Source organism: Pithys albifrons, chromosome 3, assembly GCF_047495875.1.
Source record: "Pithys albifrons albifrons isolate INPA30051 chromosome 3, PitAlb_v1, whole genome shotgun sequence".
Lineage (NCBI taxonomy): Eukaryota > Metazoa > Chordata > Aves > Passeriformes > Thamnophilidae > Pithys > Pithys albifrons.
Window position 1 is genome coordinate 89,920,549 of NC_092460.1, and position 18,113 is coordinate 89,938,661.

General features: G+C 37.8%; 1 protein-coding gene across 2 annotated transcripts in view; it reads left to right on the forward strand.

Annotated features, from left to right (window-relative positions):
* PTPN12 (protein tyrosine phosphatase non-receptor type 12) overlaps window positions 1–18,113 on the forward strand; it is a 77,630-nt gene that overhangs the window by 35,110 nt on the left and 24,407 nt on the right. Inside the window, exons 3-11 of one of the 2 annotated variants that reach the window (XM_071552697.1) lie at window positions 3,029–3,105; window positions 4,119–4,214; window positions 5,245–5,283; window positions 6,019–6,090; window positions 9,049–9,108; window positions 12,277–12,419; window positions 13,833–13,899; window positions 14,476–14,553; window positions 14,643–14,741. In XM_071552697.1, coding sequence (XP_071408798.1) covers window positions 3,029–3,105; window positions 4,119–4,214; window positions 5,245–5,283; window positions 6,019–6,090; window positions 9,049–9,108; window positions 12,277–12,419; window positions 13,833–13,899; window positions 14,476–14,553; window positions 14,643–14,741 — 731 coding nt within the window. The remainder of the gene's footprint in view (window positions 1–3,028; window positions 3,106–4,118; window positions 4,215–5,244; window positions 5,284–6,018; window positions 6,091–9,048; window positions 9,109–12,276; window positions 12,420–13,832; window positions 13,900–14,475; window positions 14,554–14,642; window positions 14,742–18,113) is intronic. The other variant, XM_071552698.1, reaches the window with a different exon arrangement.

Sequence of the window (18,113 nt, forward strand, 5' to 3'; positions counted from 1 at the left end):
ATGTGTTCTAATAATAAACTCTGGTGAATTATTATGTGTTTAAGATTGTTGTATTCCTGCGTGCTGTGTTTTTCTAGTGCTGAAATCTTTACTGTTTATTAGTGCTTGGAGCAACAAGTGCAGCAGTAAACTTTAGCCAAGGCCCTTTTCAATAAGGTGGGCATGGTGGTTGCTGCTGCACCGAGAAGGAAATAGGCAGTGCTTGGCTTTTGCTGGGGGATGTGTGTATAACATAGGTCACATCCTGAAGAGCAGCGTGTCACTAAGCTGAGCTGCAGCAAAATAATTAAATATCATTGAGGTGGGCGCCTTGTGTTTGTTTTGTTGGTTGGGGTTTTTTTTTTTAGTTCGGAGGAAATGTTTAATGGAGTGAAAAGAGAGAGGAAGATGTTACTGTCACCTTATTAACAGTGGGTTTACTTTCTTCTGTCCTGGTGTTTTGGTAGAACAGTTTTGGTGAACAATATAGCAAAATGCTGGTAACACCCAGGCTGAGTTGGTGAGACAGAAGCACTGCAGCAGTGAAGGGCTGCAACTAGTGCAGGAGGTGTGAATATCTTTCATGTGCATGAAAATAAAACCTGAGCCATTGGGATCTACACTGCTCACAGTGGGGAAATAAATGAACCTCAAAGCTGACATTGAGGGAAATTGAAGTCTTGGCGTATAGGAGAGCACTCTGGACTCTGAATCCCAAGGTCCTGAGTTCGAGTCTCAGTGGGGACCGTCCTCTGGCAGTTAAAGCCTCCCTGCCATCCGATCCCATTAGATCTCGGATCTCAGCAGGGTCGGCCCTGGTTAGTACCGAGTGCTGTGACAGTCCCGAGGACTTCACTGTCACTGTCCAAGCTCGCTCAGTTGTGGCAGATGGACCTTGGGAGTTAAAGGGTGGGGACAGTTCTGCACATGCTGTGCCTCACCTAAAAAATCCACTGTGCAAGCTGGAAGGGCACACCCATGTGGGTTCATTTGTGAAGTCTGGCCATACACACATTTTCAGTTAAAATGAGAATGTCTTTAGATATCCAAGGTTTCCAGCAATAAACTGATGGGAGACCAGCTTGACAGAGGTGAGGAGAACCAGGAGAAAGGGAATAATAATTTGCCTGTCTCTCATAAATCGAGGAAAGAATGTACATTTGTAACTTAATCAGAGATTAGTGCTGTGTTTATCAGACATTGTTGCTGCCACCGGAGAGATCAGCACAGCAGCACTAACTCAACACTGGCCTCAGAGGAAAAGGTACATGTTCCTGGTGCAGTTCACCAAGCCATCCTCTGATAGTTACATGAAACATGGTGTTCACTGGTCAGCTGAGGAACCAGTTAGAACTGAGCCTTTAAGTTATACAACAGTATCCAAGCACTTAATCTTCTGAAGCTGAAACTTGGGGTGGATTTTTCTCAGCGAATTCTCTTCCAGACCTAAAATTCTGTAGTAGCTGGGCTGTGGCACATAGAACATGCTGGAAATGTTGACTTTTGAAAACTGCTCTAAAATTTTAGATCTACTCTACTGGGAAGATAGGATCCCTCATTAGCCTCCATTAATTAGTCTGTTCTGCCACTTAAAAGCAGTTTTTAGTATAAAGTTTGAGACACCACTGCATGCTTAGAGAATATTCTTGCTTTTCCATTCTGTGTATCAAAGCATAATTCACTTAATGAGTTTTAAGGGTTTCTCTAGACCTGTGAGTCTGTTGTCTTTAGATCTGTGATCTAAAAGTCTTATAATTTACACATGTGCTTTTTCAGGAAGCCTTTCATAGTAACACAAATATTTTTTGCCTGTTATGAGGGCTCTGGAAGAAAGATTTCACCAACTTAGAAGCTTTTTAAAAGACCTCTTTCTATAAAAGTAACTCTTAGAACTCTTTTGGGCATGGGTCCCTGTTTTATTGTCAGTGATGTTTCAACAAAACAGAAAGCCCAACTAGCCATATTTTTTCTTTTGAAATATATTTGTTCTTTATGGGTTTTTTTTCCTTGAATTTTGGTCTAATCAAAGGCTCAGCAGCTGTTCTGTGGTTGAGGAATTGACCCTGGGAGCAGAATGTAACATAAATTGCTCAAGCAGATGCTGTTTATGCAGATACTTCTGTTCCCTCTTTTGAAGATAATTTTCTTCTGATCTGTATTTCCGACTGAAAGAGTTTCTATTGTAGAGATAATTTCAGTGATTTTTGTGTCATAGTTAGGAATTGTTGTTGTCAACAAGAGCTGGAAGGACTGCTGAACCTGCCAACCACCTACTCCTTTTTAGTAACAATCAAGTTGTTGCTGTATTAAAGGTGCAGTTGTTTTTTTTTTCAATGCCAAAAAGAATACCAAAATGTTTAGTTTAGTCTGTCAGCAAGTAGTAAGGCTATTTTTAAGACTGCTGAGGATTTTGGTCTCCAAAGATCTGTTGTTTTTGTAAAAAGTTTTCTCTGAGGCAGTCAGTAATCCTTTAGGCAGAAACTTGACTTGTCAGAAGCCCTTAAATGAAGGAATCCTCAGCTTTCTCGTTCAGAAGTGCCCCAGCCAAGTGCCCAGCCCAGTGGTTTTGGGGAGAGGTCAGTCTGTGCCTGAGCAATAACCCCAGTCAGGTTTCGTGTTGCAGTACCTGGCAGAGCCCTCCTTGGCAGACACTTCAGGACCTGCCAAGCTGCTTTAACTGTGCACTGGTGTTTTATTCTTTCCACTTTCCTTAAGTGTCCCTTTAAGTCTGACCATCTTGATCTGTGTTAATGTTGTGTAACTACAATTTTGGTGGCTTCTGATTAATTGAATTTTGCCTCTTTGTAACGAATCGCTCTTGGAATTCCAGGAGATGGTACCCTTGGACCTTGAGCACCAGAAGCACCACAAGGAGCTGCTCTGCTTATCTCTACCTGAGCTGTTTCACCCATAAATGAAATGAACTGACTTGCTTGTGTGACTTATCTTTGGGAAACATTCTTTAATGTACTATATATTTTATTTACTGTTACATACTGATTAACATGTGTTGTAACTCTTGTTTAAAAAAACATAATTTTTCTTTTAGTTGATCATAGCCGAGTTAAACTGACCTTGAAAACTCCCACACAAGATTCAGACTACATCAATGCAAACTTTATTAAGGTATGTATTACTAATTTAGCAGATCTTGAATTCTTTTTAAGCTTTCATTTCATGTCAGTGCAATTTTTAAAATTGTAGTCTGAGATAGGATTTAAAGCTGTGAGGGAAGATACTATTTTATTATGACTTGAATAAATTTGCAAACATGATGCCATTTCTAGCAGAGTTTTTAAATTTTTGGAATTCCTCTTAAGAGGAAATATAAAATACTTCCTTTTAAAGTGGCAGGCAAGTAAACTGGAAATTTATACCATAGGAAAATTGAGATGCAGTTGTTGTGTTTAAAAATATCCCATTTTAAGAAAGACTGAGTTTTAGGAACATAAGTGAGGAGTTTAACAAATTATGTTTATTAATACACACTTCTCACTGTTCATGGCAGAACTGTGGTAATGGAATTATGTCAAAATTCTAAAAGAGGAGCCAGAATTTGACTGAAAGCCTGTTACAGTTTTGTTTCAAAACATTAATACCTTGAGCTGTCTTTGTTTATTCTGGTGCTTTCACACAGTATTTATTTTTCAGAAACAGGTGTTCCTGTGGTTCTTTCTCCCTTTCTGGATGTTTGGCTTGAAAAGCTGAAAATTAATGTTTTCCAGATTTATATAAAACAAATTTCAAAACTTTGTATTTTTGAAATGTGTTGTGGGAGGGGGAACTTAAATTTGTTCTAAAGGATGTTTTTTAGCTAAAAGATTTTCAAATTTTCATCATAGAATGTTTGAGTAACCAAGAAAATGTGGATTTGAAGGTAATCTTCAGAATCTAAACATACAGAAACTTATTTTCTGTGACAGTCTATGGCAGTGCCATGGCTGTTGTGATCTTGGACCCCTTGGGATCACTGGCAAAATTCCCACTAATGTAACTGGGATTCGTGTTTTGTATTTACCTTTCCTGTTGTATATAGAAAAAAGGATATTCTCATTTTACATGATTATAACCTAAACCCTCTTTTATTCAGTGCAGATAAATTTTCTTTGTAAACATTCATGTTCTTTGTGCAATTCCAGGGAGTCCATGGGCCAAAGGCATATGTTGCCACCCAGGGCCCCTTGGCCAACACAGTCATAGACTTCTGGAGGATGATATGGGAATACAATGTTGCTGTAAGTACCTGCTGAAAAACTGAGTATTGTCTTGTTTCATGGAATACCAATTGACTATTTTTTGCCTGAGCTGGCTTTTGTTACCAAAATATATTGACAATGATTTAGCTCATTTACTTCCAAAATCAAGTTCTTTGTCTTTTAAATAGCATTCTCTATATTGTTAATAATATTTATTCAATTCAACAGTATAAATTCAAAGTAGTAATTTTATTGAATGATTGATAAATCCTTCATATTTATAAATAAGTTCTTCCTTGTTTACATCTGTCCTGTGGGAGACCTTCCAACTCTGACTTGGTGTGGACTGACAAAATCAAATGGAGAAACAGCATGTGATGCAAAAACACCTTTATCTTTCTATTTATGATGATTTTGGAGTACTTACTGGTTTTATATTCTACATCTATTCAAACAGCTATTGTCAGGAATTAATTTAAATACTGTTAAAATTGGATATGTTTAACAAATCACTTCTGAAAATATTTTTTTGTTTTATCAAACACTGAAATAATGACTTACTGTAACAAATAGCTTCCCTGTTGGTGCATTTTTATTGTGCTATTCACAATAGTGTATCTTAAATAGCTTCACCTAAGAATTTTGATTCTTTGTTGTTTTGTGGGGTTTTTGAGGAGGCTTTGCTCATATTTTATGCACTCTATGTCACTTTAAGTAATTAGAACTGTGTTTCTTCCAGCTGGCAAATGATTCTCTGGTTTTATGATTTAAGTTTAGAGTTTACACTCAGGCTGAATAAATAACGTTTTTGTAGAGGATTAGAGTAAATTTGAAGTAGCCTTAAAATGTTGTATTAGTGGTGTAGATTTTGTGGAGGATGAAATTTGGTTGCTGTTTTAGGATTAACAGAGCATGTATGTGCAGACAGGAAAATAGCATTAATTAGTCTCTTTGGTGGCAGCCAGTTAAGGAGTATCAGCATCTCCCTGATGGGAGCAAGAAGTGAAGTGTTGGTTGGAGTTAGTTGATCTAAAACCAGCTGACTTGGAGCATCTTCTTTTCTTTTCAGATAATTGTAATGGCCTGTCGAGAGTTTGAAATGGGAAGGGTATGTATCCTACACAAAACTAAACAAGCTCTGCCCACATGGGGCAGTGCCTGCAAAGCTTCATATGCCAAATCCATAACTGTAATTATAATAATAATAAAACACTAGATGGAATGAGATCCCTGTCCTTACATTTCTGTTCATAGGAAACAGTTGATAGTCTGCATTTCACTGCTCCATTGGTAGTGTTACATTATTATTTAGGTGTCACCTCAGAGCAATATGTGTTTGTATACAGAACTGTGCCAATGATTTGTTTCTGGTCCTGTCACTATGGAAAAAGCGTGTCTTGTCCTTTGTGGGCTGTAGCCAACCAGCGAAATCCTGAGTCCTTCAGCAAATTGATACAGCTGCTAAAACAATTTTATTGAAATCTCTCTGCTTTATTCTTATGACCTTAGATGAGAAAAAAATGTGGTCCAGAAGTGTGAATTCCCATCTTTTAGGCAAACTGGGCTTTCCTTGCTCCCTCTGTGTGGTGAAAGCTGCCACATATGTTATGATATAACAGACCTGAGTTCATGTCCTGACTTGCAAAGTGTCTTTTGACTGTTTTTATTGGTCATCTGGAGTCTTGGTTTTGTTTTTCTTTCATTATCCAAAAGAAAAGTTATTTTGCTATCTTAGAAGTCCACAATAAGGCATTTTGGGGTTATCACTTTGTCTGCTCTGCTTCTGTTAATCATCATCTTCAGTGCTATGCATGAATTAAGTTAGAATTCTTTGCTTTAACAGAAAAAATGTGAGCGTTACTGGCCCCTGTATGGAGAAGCAGCTGTAACTTTTGGACCATTTCGTGTTTCTTGTGTAAGTATAAAGCTTTTAAAAATTAATTTTGTAAGGATTTAGTGCTTTTGTGATTTAAAATAAATGTTCAACAGACGATTTGTGTCATAAAAGAAGTGCTTCTTTGATTGTTCAGTACTAAGTTTTACACAAGGATTCTCAAAGGAATGTGCACATCTAAGCTGTGTGGTTTTTGAATCCTCTATGATTGTTTTTGTTTTATTTTTTTCGAAGTAGGAAACCTTGTGTGCCTTGGTCTTACGTGTTTGTAGTTATTATTTCTTCAGCATAACATAATGTAGTCTTGAAGGTCTGTACCATAATCGAGAAATCAAATACTCATGCAGTTGTTTTGTCTGTTATGACTTCATGTTCTGAATGTGCATGAGAAATGAAAATCTCTTCTGCTGCTTTTAAAATCAAAACAAAAATGAGTAGCAGGTCACCATGAGGTCTCAGTCTTCCTGAAGGAGTCCTAGGGGATAACTGTCAAGTAAAAGATTCCAGAAGGATAGAGGAAACTCAAATGTTTCCATTGTAGGTTATGTCTGTATTGCCAGGAGTTCTGATCTCTGAGCATAACTACAAGAGCCTCTTCTTTGGTGTTTGCTCATAGAAGATAATGTTAGGATTTCTGGCAGATTGCTAGGCAGGAAGAGGGACTGTGGGGATCTGTTCCACCAGCCACTGAGATGGGTTGAAAGTAATCATTCCATTGGCACCTGTCCTGTCAGCATCACACAAAAATATACTCCTGTGGGGTTTTGCAATCATCTTTCCTTGGCAGAGAGAAACTGGATAGTAAGAGAAGTCACGGTGCAATTGCCGTTTCCCAAGAGGAAATAGCAGAAACTGACTCTAGTAATTGTGAGGGTCTCAGGTATGGGGAGGATACTGTGTGGGACCACAGCCACCAAAATCAGAATGAGCAACAATCCTCAGGTATGGCACAGGACATGATTTACCGCTGTCCACACCTGTTTATGGATCGTTATTCCCTCCTGCTGGCCTGTTTGTCCAGCTTGAACCTCTTAGGGCTGTGATCACACAGCCTTTGCTTCCAGGTGAAACCAAGGGCCATCCAGGCCATCTCTTAATGACCTGAGGGAAGAGAAGAGAGAAGCCATCTATAACATGATCCTTGTCCCTGTACTTGTCACCTTCTAGCAAGGGCAAACAGACTTCCTTACTTAGCTGGGTGTTGTCCCTGGATTGTAAATCTTTCAATGCAGGATTAACTTGATGATTTTTTTGCTTGAGTTCTGCTTCTTGTCACTTATTCTTTCTGACATTGGCATCATGGTGTTGCTGGAAGAAAACACTTCCCTGTGTCTTTACTTTTAATTTGCCACAGGGTAGTTTAATTAATTTGTACTGTGTGCCATGTGCAGTTAAATGCCTCCCTGACATCCGATCCCGTCAGATCTCGGAAGCTAAGCAGGGTCAGCCCCGGATTAGTACTTGGATGGGAGACCTCCTGGGAAATACCGGGTGCTGTAGGTTCTAGTCCTGAGGACTTCACTGGCACCGTCCAAGCTTGCTCGGCCGCGGCAGATGAACCTCAGGACTTAAACGGTGGGGCCAGTTCTGTGCACGCTGAGCCTCACCTAAAATCCACTGTGCAGGCTGGAAGGGCACACCCACGTGGGTAGTGCCCTTCCCAAATCTTCGTTCGTGAAGCTGAGCCACACACGCTGTGTGCCATTAGTTTCTGTTAGGATGAGAATGAACTGTGTGGCATTGGAGTCACAAGCACAGCTCTCTGAGTATAAATGATCTTACTGTGAACTTTTTACACTGCTGTTCATCACTGGCCTTAGCTGTTCATATTCTAAAATAATGGAATCGATCCCTTCCAAATTCATCTCAAAACTGTTTTTTACTTCTCCTTGAAATTTTGTGGATTTGGACATCAATTGCTGCTGTTTTCTAGCTGAAGTGTTTTTAACGTGTTTAGAGAGCTAACATGGCAGTTGATTGAGCTATTAATGCTACTTTACCAAGAATTAAGTACAATTCAAGTTCATCTTGTCAGGAAAATACGTATTTGCAATTTTTAGTCCATAAAAATTCCGAGTAGCTTTTTCCTACTATAAATTGATTTAAATTTAGCTGGTTTTTTCCCCTGTAGCTGGTGGTATTGGTGAAAAGGGTTTGTGTGTGTGCAATTAACTTCTTGGCTACAGCTGACGATGTATCACCTGTAGGTTCACAGGTGTCCTTGGGCTGTGTTGCTCTGCACTATCTCCTTTAAAACTGTCATATTGCTGTTGTTCCTGGGAAATGATAAATTCCCAGCAGGAGACAGAAACACTTCAAAACATATATACAGTCTCCTAAATTCTCTGGGAAGCTGTGATGCTGAGCTTTTAAAGGCATCTTCAAATTCTGATGTTCCTGATATTCTAAGTACAATAATATTGTTTGGTGTCTGCAGTGTAGACTTCCTTTGATATTCCAAAGGCAGATTGGATAATCTGTGAACATAGAAGCCAGGCTTTTTGGCCACAACCAAGATAATTAGTGATTGATTCAGATGCACTCTTAATCAAAAATAATGGAAAGGGGAAAAAATGAAATGAGATAGGACAGAATGATAAGAGGCTGAAGCTTGTACAACAAAAGCATTACAGAGGGATGGCTGTGGAATGCAATCTGTAAATTAAAAGTATGGACAAATAAAACAAAGGAGGTCCTTAGAAATATTCTTAAAAGGTGTATTGTTAGTTTCAGGAGCAGACAAGGTATTAATTAAAAACCTCACATTTTAAAGTAAAAGTAACACCTTTCACACATCCCGTGTAGCAAACTAAGTTGTTGGTGTGTTAATCAATGTTTTGATTGCCTCTCCTTTGAGGAAGTTGCAGATGCAACTGTAGTTTTGTAAATTACAAAAAAAGACACCTGAGTTTAAAGTTTGAGTTTTTAGTTATATCCTGTGTGCTGCATATCAATTTTTTTTTCTTTTTTCACATTTAGGAAGCTGAGCAAGCAAGAACAGACTACTTCATTAGAACATTATTACTTGAATTTCAAAATGTAAGTACAGGGTACTTCTGGTCTCACCTTCATTGGTTGTTCAAAGTCTCAAAAATGATACAGTGGTAGAAATTCATGAAAATATCTTTTTTAGGTACTGACTCTGTGTGTATGTAAATGGTGAAGTTTAGAAGTGATGTTAAAAGCTTAGTATATAAGGGAAGAGTAGTGAAATTCTTAGTCTTTTATGTATGTTCTTGCTTTACCAAAGGTGTGTGCTTATCTTCAGTAGCATATGGTCATAACTCAAAAGCTTCTGCCACCCTAGGACAATTTCACTGTTTAATCCAACTGAAAATATAATCACAAACTGAGTCAAACATTTGTACTGACAAATTAAAATAAAGGAAGAATGACAACAGCTTAGTGGGTTCCCCTCCCCAGAGTTTCTCACTGTAGCTTGTAAAAGTTGCTCTTTTTGGAGTGGAAATGCATCCGAAAAATCTGGAGTGTTCTTGACTAACTTGAAGTTGCATTGTCTTTTTGCTTTTCCCTTCTGCGTGGGGAAATTGCAGATAAAAATGGACTTTCAAAAGGCAGCTCAGACTTCAGAATTCTTCAAGATTCATATCTTACTGTTCAAGATGTAGAATTGGCTTACCAAACAAGCATTCTGGTAAACCAGTTCATTTGCTTTGTTTGTTAAGGTGGCAATTGCAAATGGTTATGAATAGTCCCTTCATGCAAGAATTTTAATTTATTCATTATCATGATAACTTTTGACAGAAACTACTGTAGAACATGAGATCTACTTCATAAACTGAGTATGTTACGTTAATTGTGAAAGTTGGCCTGTTTTCACTGAAATAAAAGCACTTCCATTCTCATGTATTAAGAATGAATGATTTCAGCTTTTCTTACGAACTTATACTGAAGGGTCAGAGGACTTCATTTGACTGAAAAGCAACTATCAGTGAATAAAAACAGCAGAGCCATCCTGCAAAAACATGGAAGTTTATTTTACAGAGTAGCTGTCATTTTAATTGGTAACCTGTATTAAAAATTATTTATTACAGGTTAGTCTCCTTTATGGTTGTATTTTCTGTAGCAGTGCTTTGTTCCATTTCAGCACTGACAGCACAACAGTTACGAAAACTGCTAAATCATGAGGAGAGTAATTTTGGAGGATGACTTTTGTCTGCAGTATCTTGCTAGGTGCTTGCAATGGAATCATGAATTTAGTCAGCTTGTTCCTGTTAGTGTGTCCTGAATGCTCATAACTGACTGGGCTGTGAAACTGTTTAGATGGCAGAAACTCTGCACAGTAACCAGGGATTGCAACAGTTTTTGAAATGGTGCATTTCAAAACAGAACTAAAGAGGTACCAAAACCCCCAAAGCAGAACCTGCATTACTTTTAATACCTGAATATTCTAATAATTAGTTATATCAGAAACTCTAGCTAATTTATATTTTGCTTGCATGTACTATACATGCAAATCATGTTTAGTTTCTTGACTATCAGGAGTTCTGTCCCAGGTAGATGCCTGGGGACTGCTAAAAACTAAGGAGCAACAAAGAGCTGCAGTTTGTGCTGGACTTTAGGCCTAAGCGAAGGCCCTGAAGTTTGTGTTGCCATAAGGAGCAAAGTAACTGAAAGGATTACAAAGATGTGTCGATATTCAGTTAGTGCATCTCGTGAAATGGTCTTTCTTCAGACTTACGGAGCAAATTTGCTTCAGAATTTCTGTGAAACACATTTTGGTAATGAATTACAGACTTTTCGTCTTGGAAGAGTTCTACCTGTAGCCTTGCACTGGGCAGGAAAAAGTGTATTTGTAGTGTAAAGTAATATCCTTTAAGTTTGCTTTCAGGTTTTCTGGAATAATAAGTTTTTATCGCTTCTGTAACATTTGCAATGGAGTATCATACAAAAAAACTGTGCAAAATAATTTAGAATTCATGGAAATGTACAAAATTATTTCTACAAGGAAAATCAGTTTGACAGAAGCTTGATTATTTTCAACAAAGAACTTTGGTGTTTTGGCTTAAAAGTGGGTGTAATAAAAGGACCATGAAGGTTCTTTTTAAGTTTCAATTTTCTTATACAAAACAAATTCAGATTTTTTTTCCTGACAGTTCTGCTAATGTGAAAAATCACTGGTCTTTTTTAAAGTAACAAAGTGAAACTTCTTGATGGACCTTAATAGGCAGCCATAACTCTTCATTTTTACTGATGATCTTGGTTTTACATAATTATCTGGATTTTAAAATTTGTGTTTTCTTAGGCTGCATTTTCTCTTGTTTTCAGTAGCTATGGCATTGCCACAGGTCTGGGGAAAAGTCAAGCATCAAACCCAGATAACTCTCCATGCTCAGGAGGCTGCTGTGTTGCTGCTCAGATACCTAAACAGGAGGTAGCATAGGCCTTGAAACTTGTAGCCTGTAACACTGAGCAGAAAATTGATGCTCTCCAGTACCTTACTTGGAAGGGTGCCCTGGAGTCTGGAGATGTGCCAGCAGCACGGAAAGGTGCAGTACAGCTGGCTGCCAGTTCTGGTAGCTGTGGGTGCTTTGGGCAATGATGAGAGAGAGGATTTTCAGGGGTCAGAGACCTGAGTAACGAGGCTGTTCTAAGGCTGCTTCCTCCCCTGTCTTTAGTACTGGCCTAGCTCATGCTACTAGAATTAAAGTGTACCTATCATTTTTGAGAGTGTGATCCATATTTAGGCACAGTCTCAGTTATGTCTCTCATTTTCCTGATTTCCCTCTGAGTGTGAGCACATACTCACATTTTGTATTGTGACAAACGGCACTTCCCCACATCCCCATTTTCTTTTCCTGTGTAAGTTACCGATGTACAATTAGAAAAAGGACTTTTCATATGGTTTTTCCCTTTCTCTCTTCCTTCCCAAGTTCATGACTGCAGGTACATGGAATCTCTTAATGTGGTACAGTGTTGTGAGTCCTTTAACCCCATGTGATAGAGAGGGGCATTGTGAGCTGTCCCACAGTGCATTTTCTTGTGCTTTAGCAGCCCTCAAAGTACAGCTCCAGAATTTCTCTTTTGCTTTTTGAAGTGGTATAAGCTGGAAGTATTGTTAATACAGTAAATGATTTTGCTTGATCACATTTAATCATTCAAAAAGTGAAGGTTCATAGAACTATTTATTTTATACACATTCAAGTATGTGTTCTCATGAATGCCTTTCTCTCTCCTCTCCCTCAGGAGACTCGCAGTGTCTATCAGTTTCATTATGTTAACTGGCCTGACCATGATGTCCCCTCATCCTTTGATTCTATTCTGGACATGATCAGCTTGATGAGAGAATACCAGGAACATGAGGATGTACCAATTTGCATACACTGCAGGTATCAAATATATTTATTCTTTCATTTTATATACATTTTTGTTTTTTGAAGCCTAGACTTTTGGTATGAGATGTGCTAGTTTGGTTCTAAATCAGAATTCATTTATTTAGTTGAGTTTAAAAAAATTCCTTGTGTCAAAACTTAGTTCAAAATCACACAGTCCTCATTTTCTTAAAACTGATGCCACAGTGAAGTGTAACTTCTGATTCAGTTTCAGACAGACTATAAATCAGGAAAGAATGGGCCTTTGAAAGGGAAACCATTTTGTGGTTCTTAAGGCATCTAAATCCTCAGGAGGCCAAAATAGCCTTTGAAGATCATTACAAATCAGATATGGGAGTGAAGGCTCCATTCTCAGTAGGAGAGACTACAGAGCAGGTGCATCACCAAGAACTCTGTCTGTCTTCTGATATGACAGAAAATGTTTTTAATGAGCAGACTGTAGTTTCCAGTAGGGTAGTCTTTGCTTCTGGCCTGAAATTTGGCTACAGAAGGACTGTTGAAACTGAAGAATACATTTTGGTGAATTGACAGTTTCTGATAATTTATCTGGAAAACTCTTGACTATGATATTCAATGCTTTTTAAAGCAACAAAAATTCATGTATTATGTCAGGAAAAAATGAATTCAGATTTGTAAACTAGGAAATGTAAATTGTTGGGGCTTATTAACTCTTAAGAGCTCAGTTATTCTCTTAAAGTGCATTGAACTCTACTGACTTAAGCTGCATTCTTTTTTAACTTGTCACTCTTAAGTAATTGATGTCTAAACCTGTAAAAAACTTACTTAGCATTGAAATCTGTTTCACTTTGTCCTGTTTCTCTTGAATGTCAATATAGTTGTAAATGTTGGCTCTTTACAACACTGTAATTATAATGTAATAAATATGCATGAATTATAACTGCTCATGTGTAAAATAGAGGAATTCATACTATTAGGAAAAATAAATGTGATAGTTGACTGGCATTTTTATAACTTGCATATTTATGTTTTTTAGCTGAAAGGCAGAAAACACAGGTATAATACTAAATCAGAAAAATGCAGGAAGTCTTTAAATGCATTCAGTTCTGCCATTTAACATGTCTGTCATTAAACTTAGACAAAATCCCTGCTGTTGAAGCAGTGGTAACTAGGAGTGGTGTGATGAAAGAAAGAGGCAATAAAATTATCAACACTGAAGCATCTTTCAAGTTTTCCAAATGGTTATGAAAAACTTGCACTATAACCTTCAGTGCTTCACTTTGCACTACTGTTTTTTTTAAGACACTGTATTGTCACATTGAGTGAGCTTAAAATGATAGTTGAGGGATTTGGGTAATATTTTTTTTAATGTGGACTCAGGAAATATAAAGCTTATGGTGTGTTTTTAACAAACTAAAATAATTTCTAACACGTAACTGTTGATGTTCATAGTGCAGGGTGTGGAAGAACAGGAGCCATCTGTGCCATAGATTATACATGGAATTTGCTTAAAGCTGGGGTAAGGAATCTTAAAAGAAGTTTTGTGGCATTCTGTAATTGCATAACAGTGATTGATTGAGCTTCCAAGTGTTCTAAAATAGTGAAATGCTGAAGGCATTCCAGAAGTCTCTTGACAGGTTGGATGTTTAGTTCCGTTGTGTTCATGCTCTCCCATGAATTTACTTTCCTTTGACATCAAGCTTTTATCTAAAAGGTCTAAATTCTGATTTTTAAAAGAATACATTTCAATATAAGGTGATTTTGAATTCAACTTTTAGTTTCTCTGCAGCTGCTAAAGCCTGATATTTCAAATATGAAGGGATAACTTTGGGGGATTTTTACATTATGAAGCATCATTCATGTGACAGTGTCATATTAATGACATTGGATGTCTCATTTTGAAAATACCCGAAATGCTCTCGTCTGGTCTAAATCAAATGTCAAATTGGAATTACTTTTAAAAAAACTGTTGAATATTTGTAGCGTGTAAAGAACAGATCACCTCTACCTGCAGAAGTTAGACTTATTTTTTTATGCCTAACAACTTTTGTATTGTAAGTTATGTCAATGTAATTGACTTGCTTCTGTATTTCAGAAAATACCTGAAGAATTCAATGTATTTAATTTAATACAGGAAATGAGGACACAGAGGCATTCTGCAGTACAGACAAAGGTATAGTTTGTTTTAAAATGAATGTGATATATGTCATTATTCTTTGTAAAGTTCTTGTGCACTAATTTTTGTCTGGTAACCTATTATAGGAGCAGTATGAACTTGTCCATCGAGCCATAGCACAACTATTTGAAAAGCAACTGCAAAAATATGAGAGTTGTGCAGACTGGAAGATTGCAGATGGAGTGGTAGGTGTCTTCCCCATATGAATTTCAATCAGCTGTAGCTGTTACCTTCTGATCAAGATTTTCCTGTGAAATCTAGTTTTTAAAGTTAAGTGTTGAGTGGTGTTAAGGCACATAGAGAACTTGTTTGAACTGCAAGTGGTTTTTGCAGAGCAGGGACAGCTGGTCTGTGCTCAACTTACACTGAGGACTTGGCTGTAAAAGTTGTCAGGTAATTAAAGGAACATTTACAATGCACACCAAATGCATTTGGTGTGGGGGAAGCAATGGAAAGCATGTGGATGAAATGGAGGGCCCTTAGCTCTCTAGAACTGTGAAATGTGCCCTCACCTTGGTGAGGAGACAGTACTTGTCAGCTGATCTGTGGCTTTGATTGTCAATATTTAGCCCTTTTCTCATATATTGGCAGCTCAGATTTTGTGTAAAATATGAACTTCTGCACATGGCTTGTTAAACAGAATGGTGAAGAGCAAGTAAAAAGTAAAACTCCAGCCTACATATATGTGTATTTATATACAAATAAAAATAAATTAATACACACACGTGTACATAGATGAATTCTATCTGGTCTACGTTTAGGTTAAACTCTCAAAAGGGGAAAAATTTTACTGGTCTTTTTTCTTCCTTCTCCCCAGTGTGGTGTTGTGCCCAATTTTAAAGCAGTAAATAAGCATTAATCTGACTCTTCACCTGAGACTTGGGTTTTGCATGGCAATGTGTTCTGCCTTGGTCTTGGCCCAACACAGCTTTGACAGAGTTGAGCAGGACTGGCAGTGAATGATCTGACTAAGCTCTCATGTTGAACTGAAGTACTGTTTGCACTGGAATAGATTGGGAGAACGAAAATTAAGTTTAAAATACCTTTTTCAGCAAGTTTCATACTCTATCCTTTTAACAAAGGAGAAAAAAAAGTGGAAAAAATAATATTTCTTATTGCCAATCACAGTATTCGAGGCTTTTTTTTCTGTCCTTCCACTTTAAATTTCAGGTCCCCTATAGGTTTTTTCCCTTCTTCATGTTTAGGTGTGTTTTCTTGTTTGCTACTGGACACTATATGAAAAATGGCTTTTTGGGATCTATATTTTTTTTCTTTCCTACAGTCCAGTGCTCTGTATCATCCTTTATCCCTGGACTGTGTTTTGTTTATTCAGTTATTTTATCTCTGCTTTCAGACCCTAATTGGTGTAGATTCCACAGCTCTCTAGAGGGAGTATGACTAGTAATTGCAGGACCCTTTGAAATGTCTGGAAGCAATTTTAAATCTGCTTTTATTAATAAGCATCTCTTTAATTTTAGGGGTTTAGCTGTCCTATACTGTGCTTTCTAGGAAGTCTAGAATGTGTTTCATTCTTGGAAAAAAGGCATACACCCTTCTGTTAACTCCTAAGAACTTATATAGTCCCTGCAACACTTCTGGAATCTTTAGTCATGACAAGAAGCCTGTGTACTGAATGCATTATGGATAGGGCTGGCTGGTTTTATTAGTTACAAGTTTGATTAAGCTGATACATGAATTGACTTTTTTTTTTCTGAGGAATGAGCATGATACTGTTTCTGTAACAAAGGCAAGTGCTGTCTGTTGCAGAGCTTGAGAGATTTGCTGTCTGAGCAATTAAAACAAGAGCAAATAGATGATGGATGGGTCATGACACAGAGGTGAGACAGGGAGAAATCCCAGCTCTGAACAGGCAGTGATGGAGTGTGAGTTTGGAGTCCTACTTGGGTATGAGCTTAGTTTATAATCAGTAGGTTGAAAAGGAAATGGAATTTTAGTAGTTATTTGGAAACTAATAAGAGCAGGGATCATACTGTCCTTGTGTGGGTACCTTGCAACTTGAATACTGTCTGCAGGTCAAGTCTGCTTATCTGGAAAGCATATTACAGAAATCAAACATTCAGAAACTGGACAAGGATCAAAGGTGTTGGAAGGCTTCATCCAAGGAACAGCCACACTGAGATGGAGAAGAAGTGGCTGAAGTTAAATACAGTAGAGGCTAAGCAACAGGGAAAAGCTGCTGTCTACTAACCTTTTCTAAGGGTATCAGTGAGAACTGACCAATTTAATATGAAAGTGATATGTATAAAGAATGCACATCAAACTGCAGAGCTCCTTGCAGCTGAAAGTCTGTAGCTTTGAGATCAATGTCTCACCATCTTGAAATCTTCTTCCATGAATTTGCCCAACCTCTGACCTATGAAATTCCAGAGTTGCAGTCTGCTGGAGAGCATCCTATAGGGAAGGATCCCTGCATGCCTGCTCTGACCTTATTCTATCCTGTAAGCTTCCTTTTCATTACTGGTGGAAACAGGGCAAAATCAGCCTTTCATTCTGACCAGGCACAGCCTTTTCTGCACTGGGAAATGATGCTTTTCCTATTGCTGCTTGAATATTTCAGCAGGAAGATTGAGGGGGGAAAAGGTCTCATAGATGAATCTCATAGATGAAGAGTTTCTGTATCTAAAGATTTGGAACTTTAGTTGGCTGTTGTCCATTTGTTAGGAAATTTACCTTCAGGGAATTAACTGGTGTAGGCTTACCTTCTGTTTTGGTTATAAGAAAATCTTCTACCTCACATATCCAGTTTAATATTTTCTTGTACCTTTAACCCGATTTTCAGAACTTTGAGATTTACTTGACACAGTGGTTTTGCTATTCTGAAAAATCTCCCTTTTTTAGTCCAAGGGTCTTATGTAGCATCTGTTGTATATAATTTCTGATTTTCCCTGGAAATTTTCTAGTTTGTTTTCTCTTAAAACCAAACAAGCATTCTGAGATGAGTCTCAGTTAAAAAGCTAATTCTGATGCAGGAATTTTTCAAATAACTTTATTAAATACAGTGTAATATTCTAAGGTTCCTTCACAGATCCTGCTCTGCCTGCAGATGCTAAAATAACTGTGGAATCTTGAACATGTGAAGGATTTTAATTATGTCCAGTAGAAACAATTCCAAATAAAATATTGTGCTTACTTTGGATATTTTACTGTTGGTTGAATAGGAGATACTACTGGGCTGAGGAGGAAATGTTTCATTTACTCTGTTTTGATAATACTCTAAAGAGTTGGAGTGCTCTGTGGGATTGGTTTCATGGTGTTGTTGGCCGATTGCTGTTCTCATTTCCAGCAGTGTTTGAAGTGAATGGAGTTCCCGAGGCCTCTGTCAGCAGAGCTTGCCAGTAACAGCACAGTCTCAGGTTAATCTGATGGGCAGCCAGCACAGCATTCGTAGGGAAGTAGCTCAGACACAATCCGGAATGTGTGTTCCTGTGCACTTGCCAGCTTTGCCCTGCTGGAAACAATAATGTAAAAAGTCAACAACAAGACATGTTTGAAAATAGACTTACAGGGTTAGAATTTCTGTTTGAGTTTGATGGAAA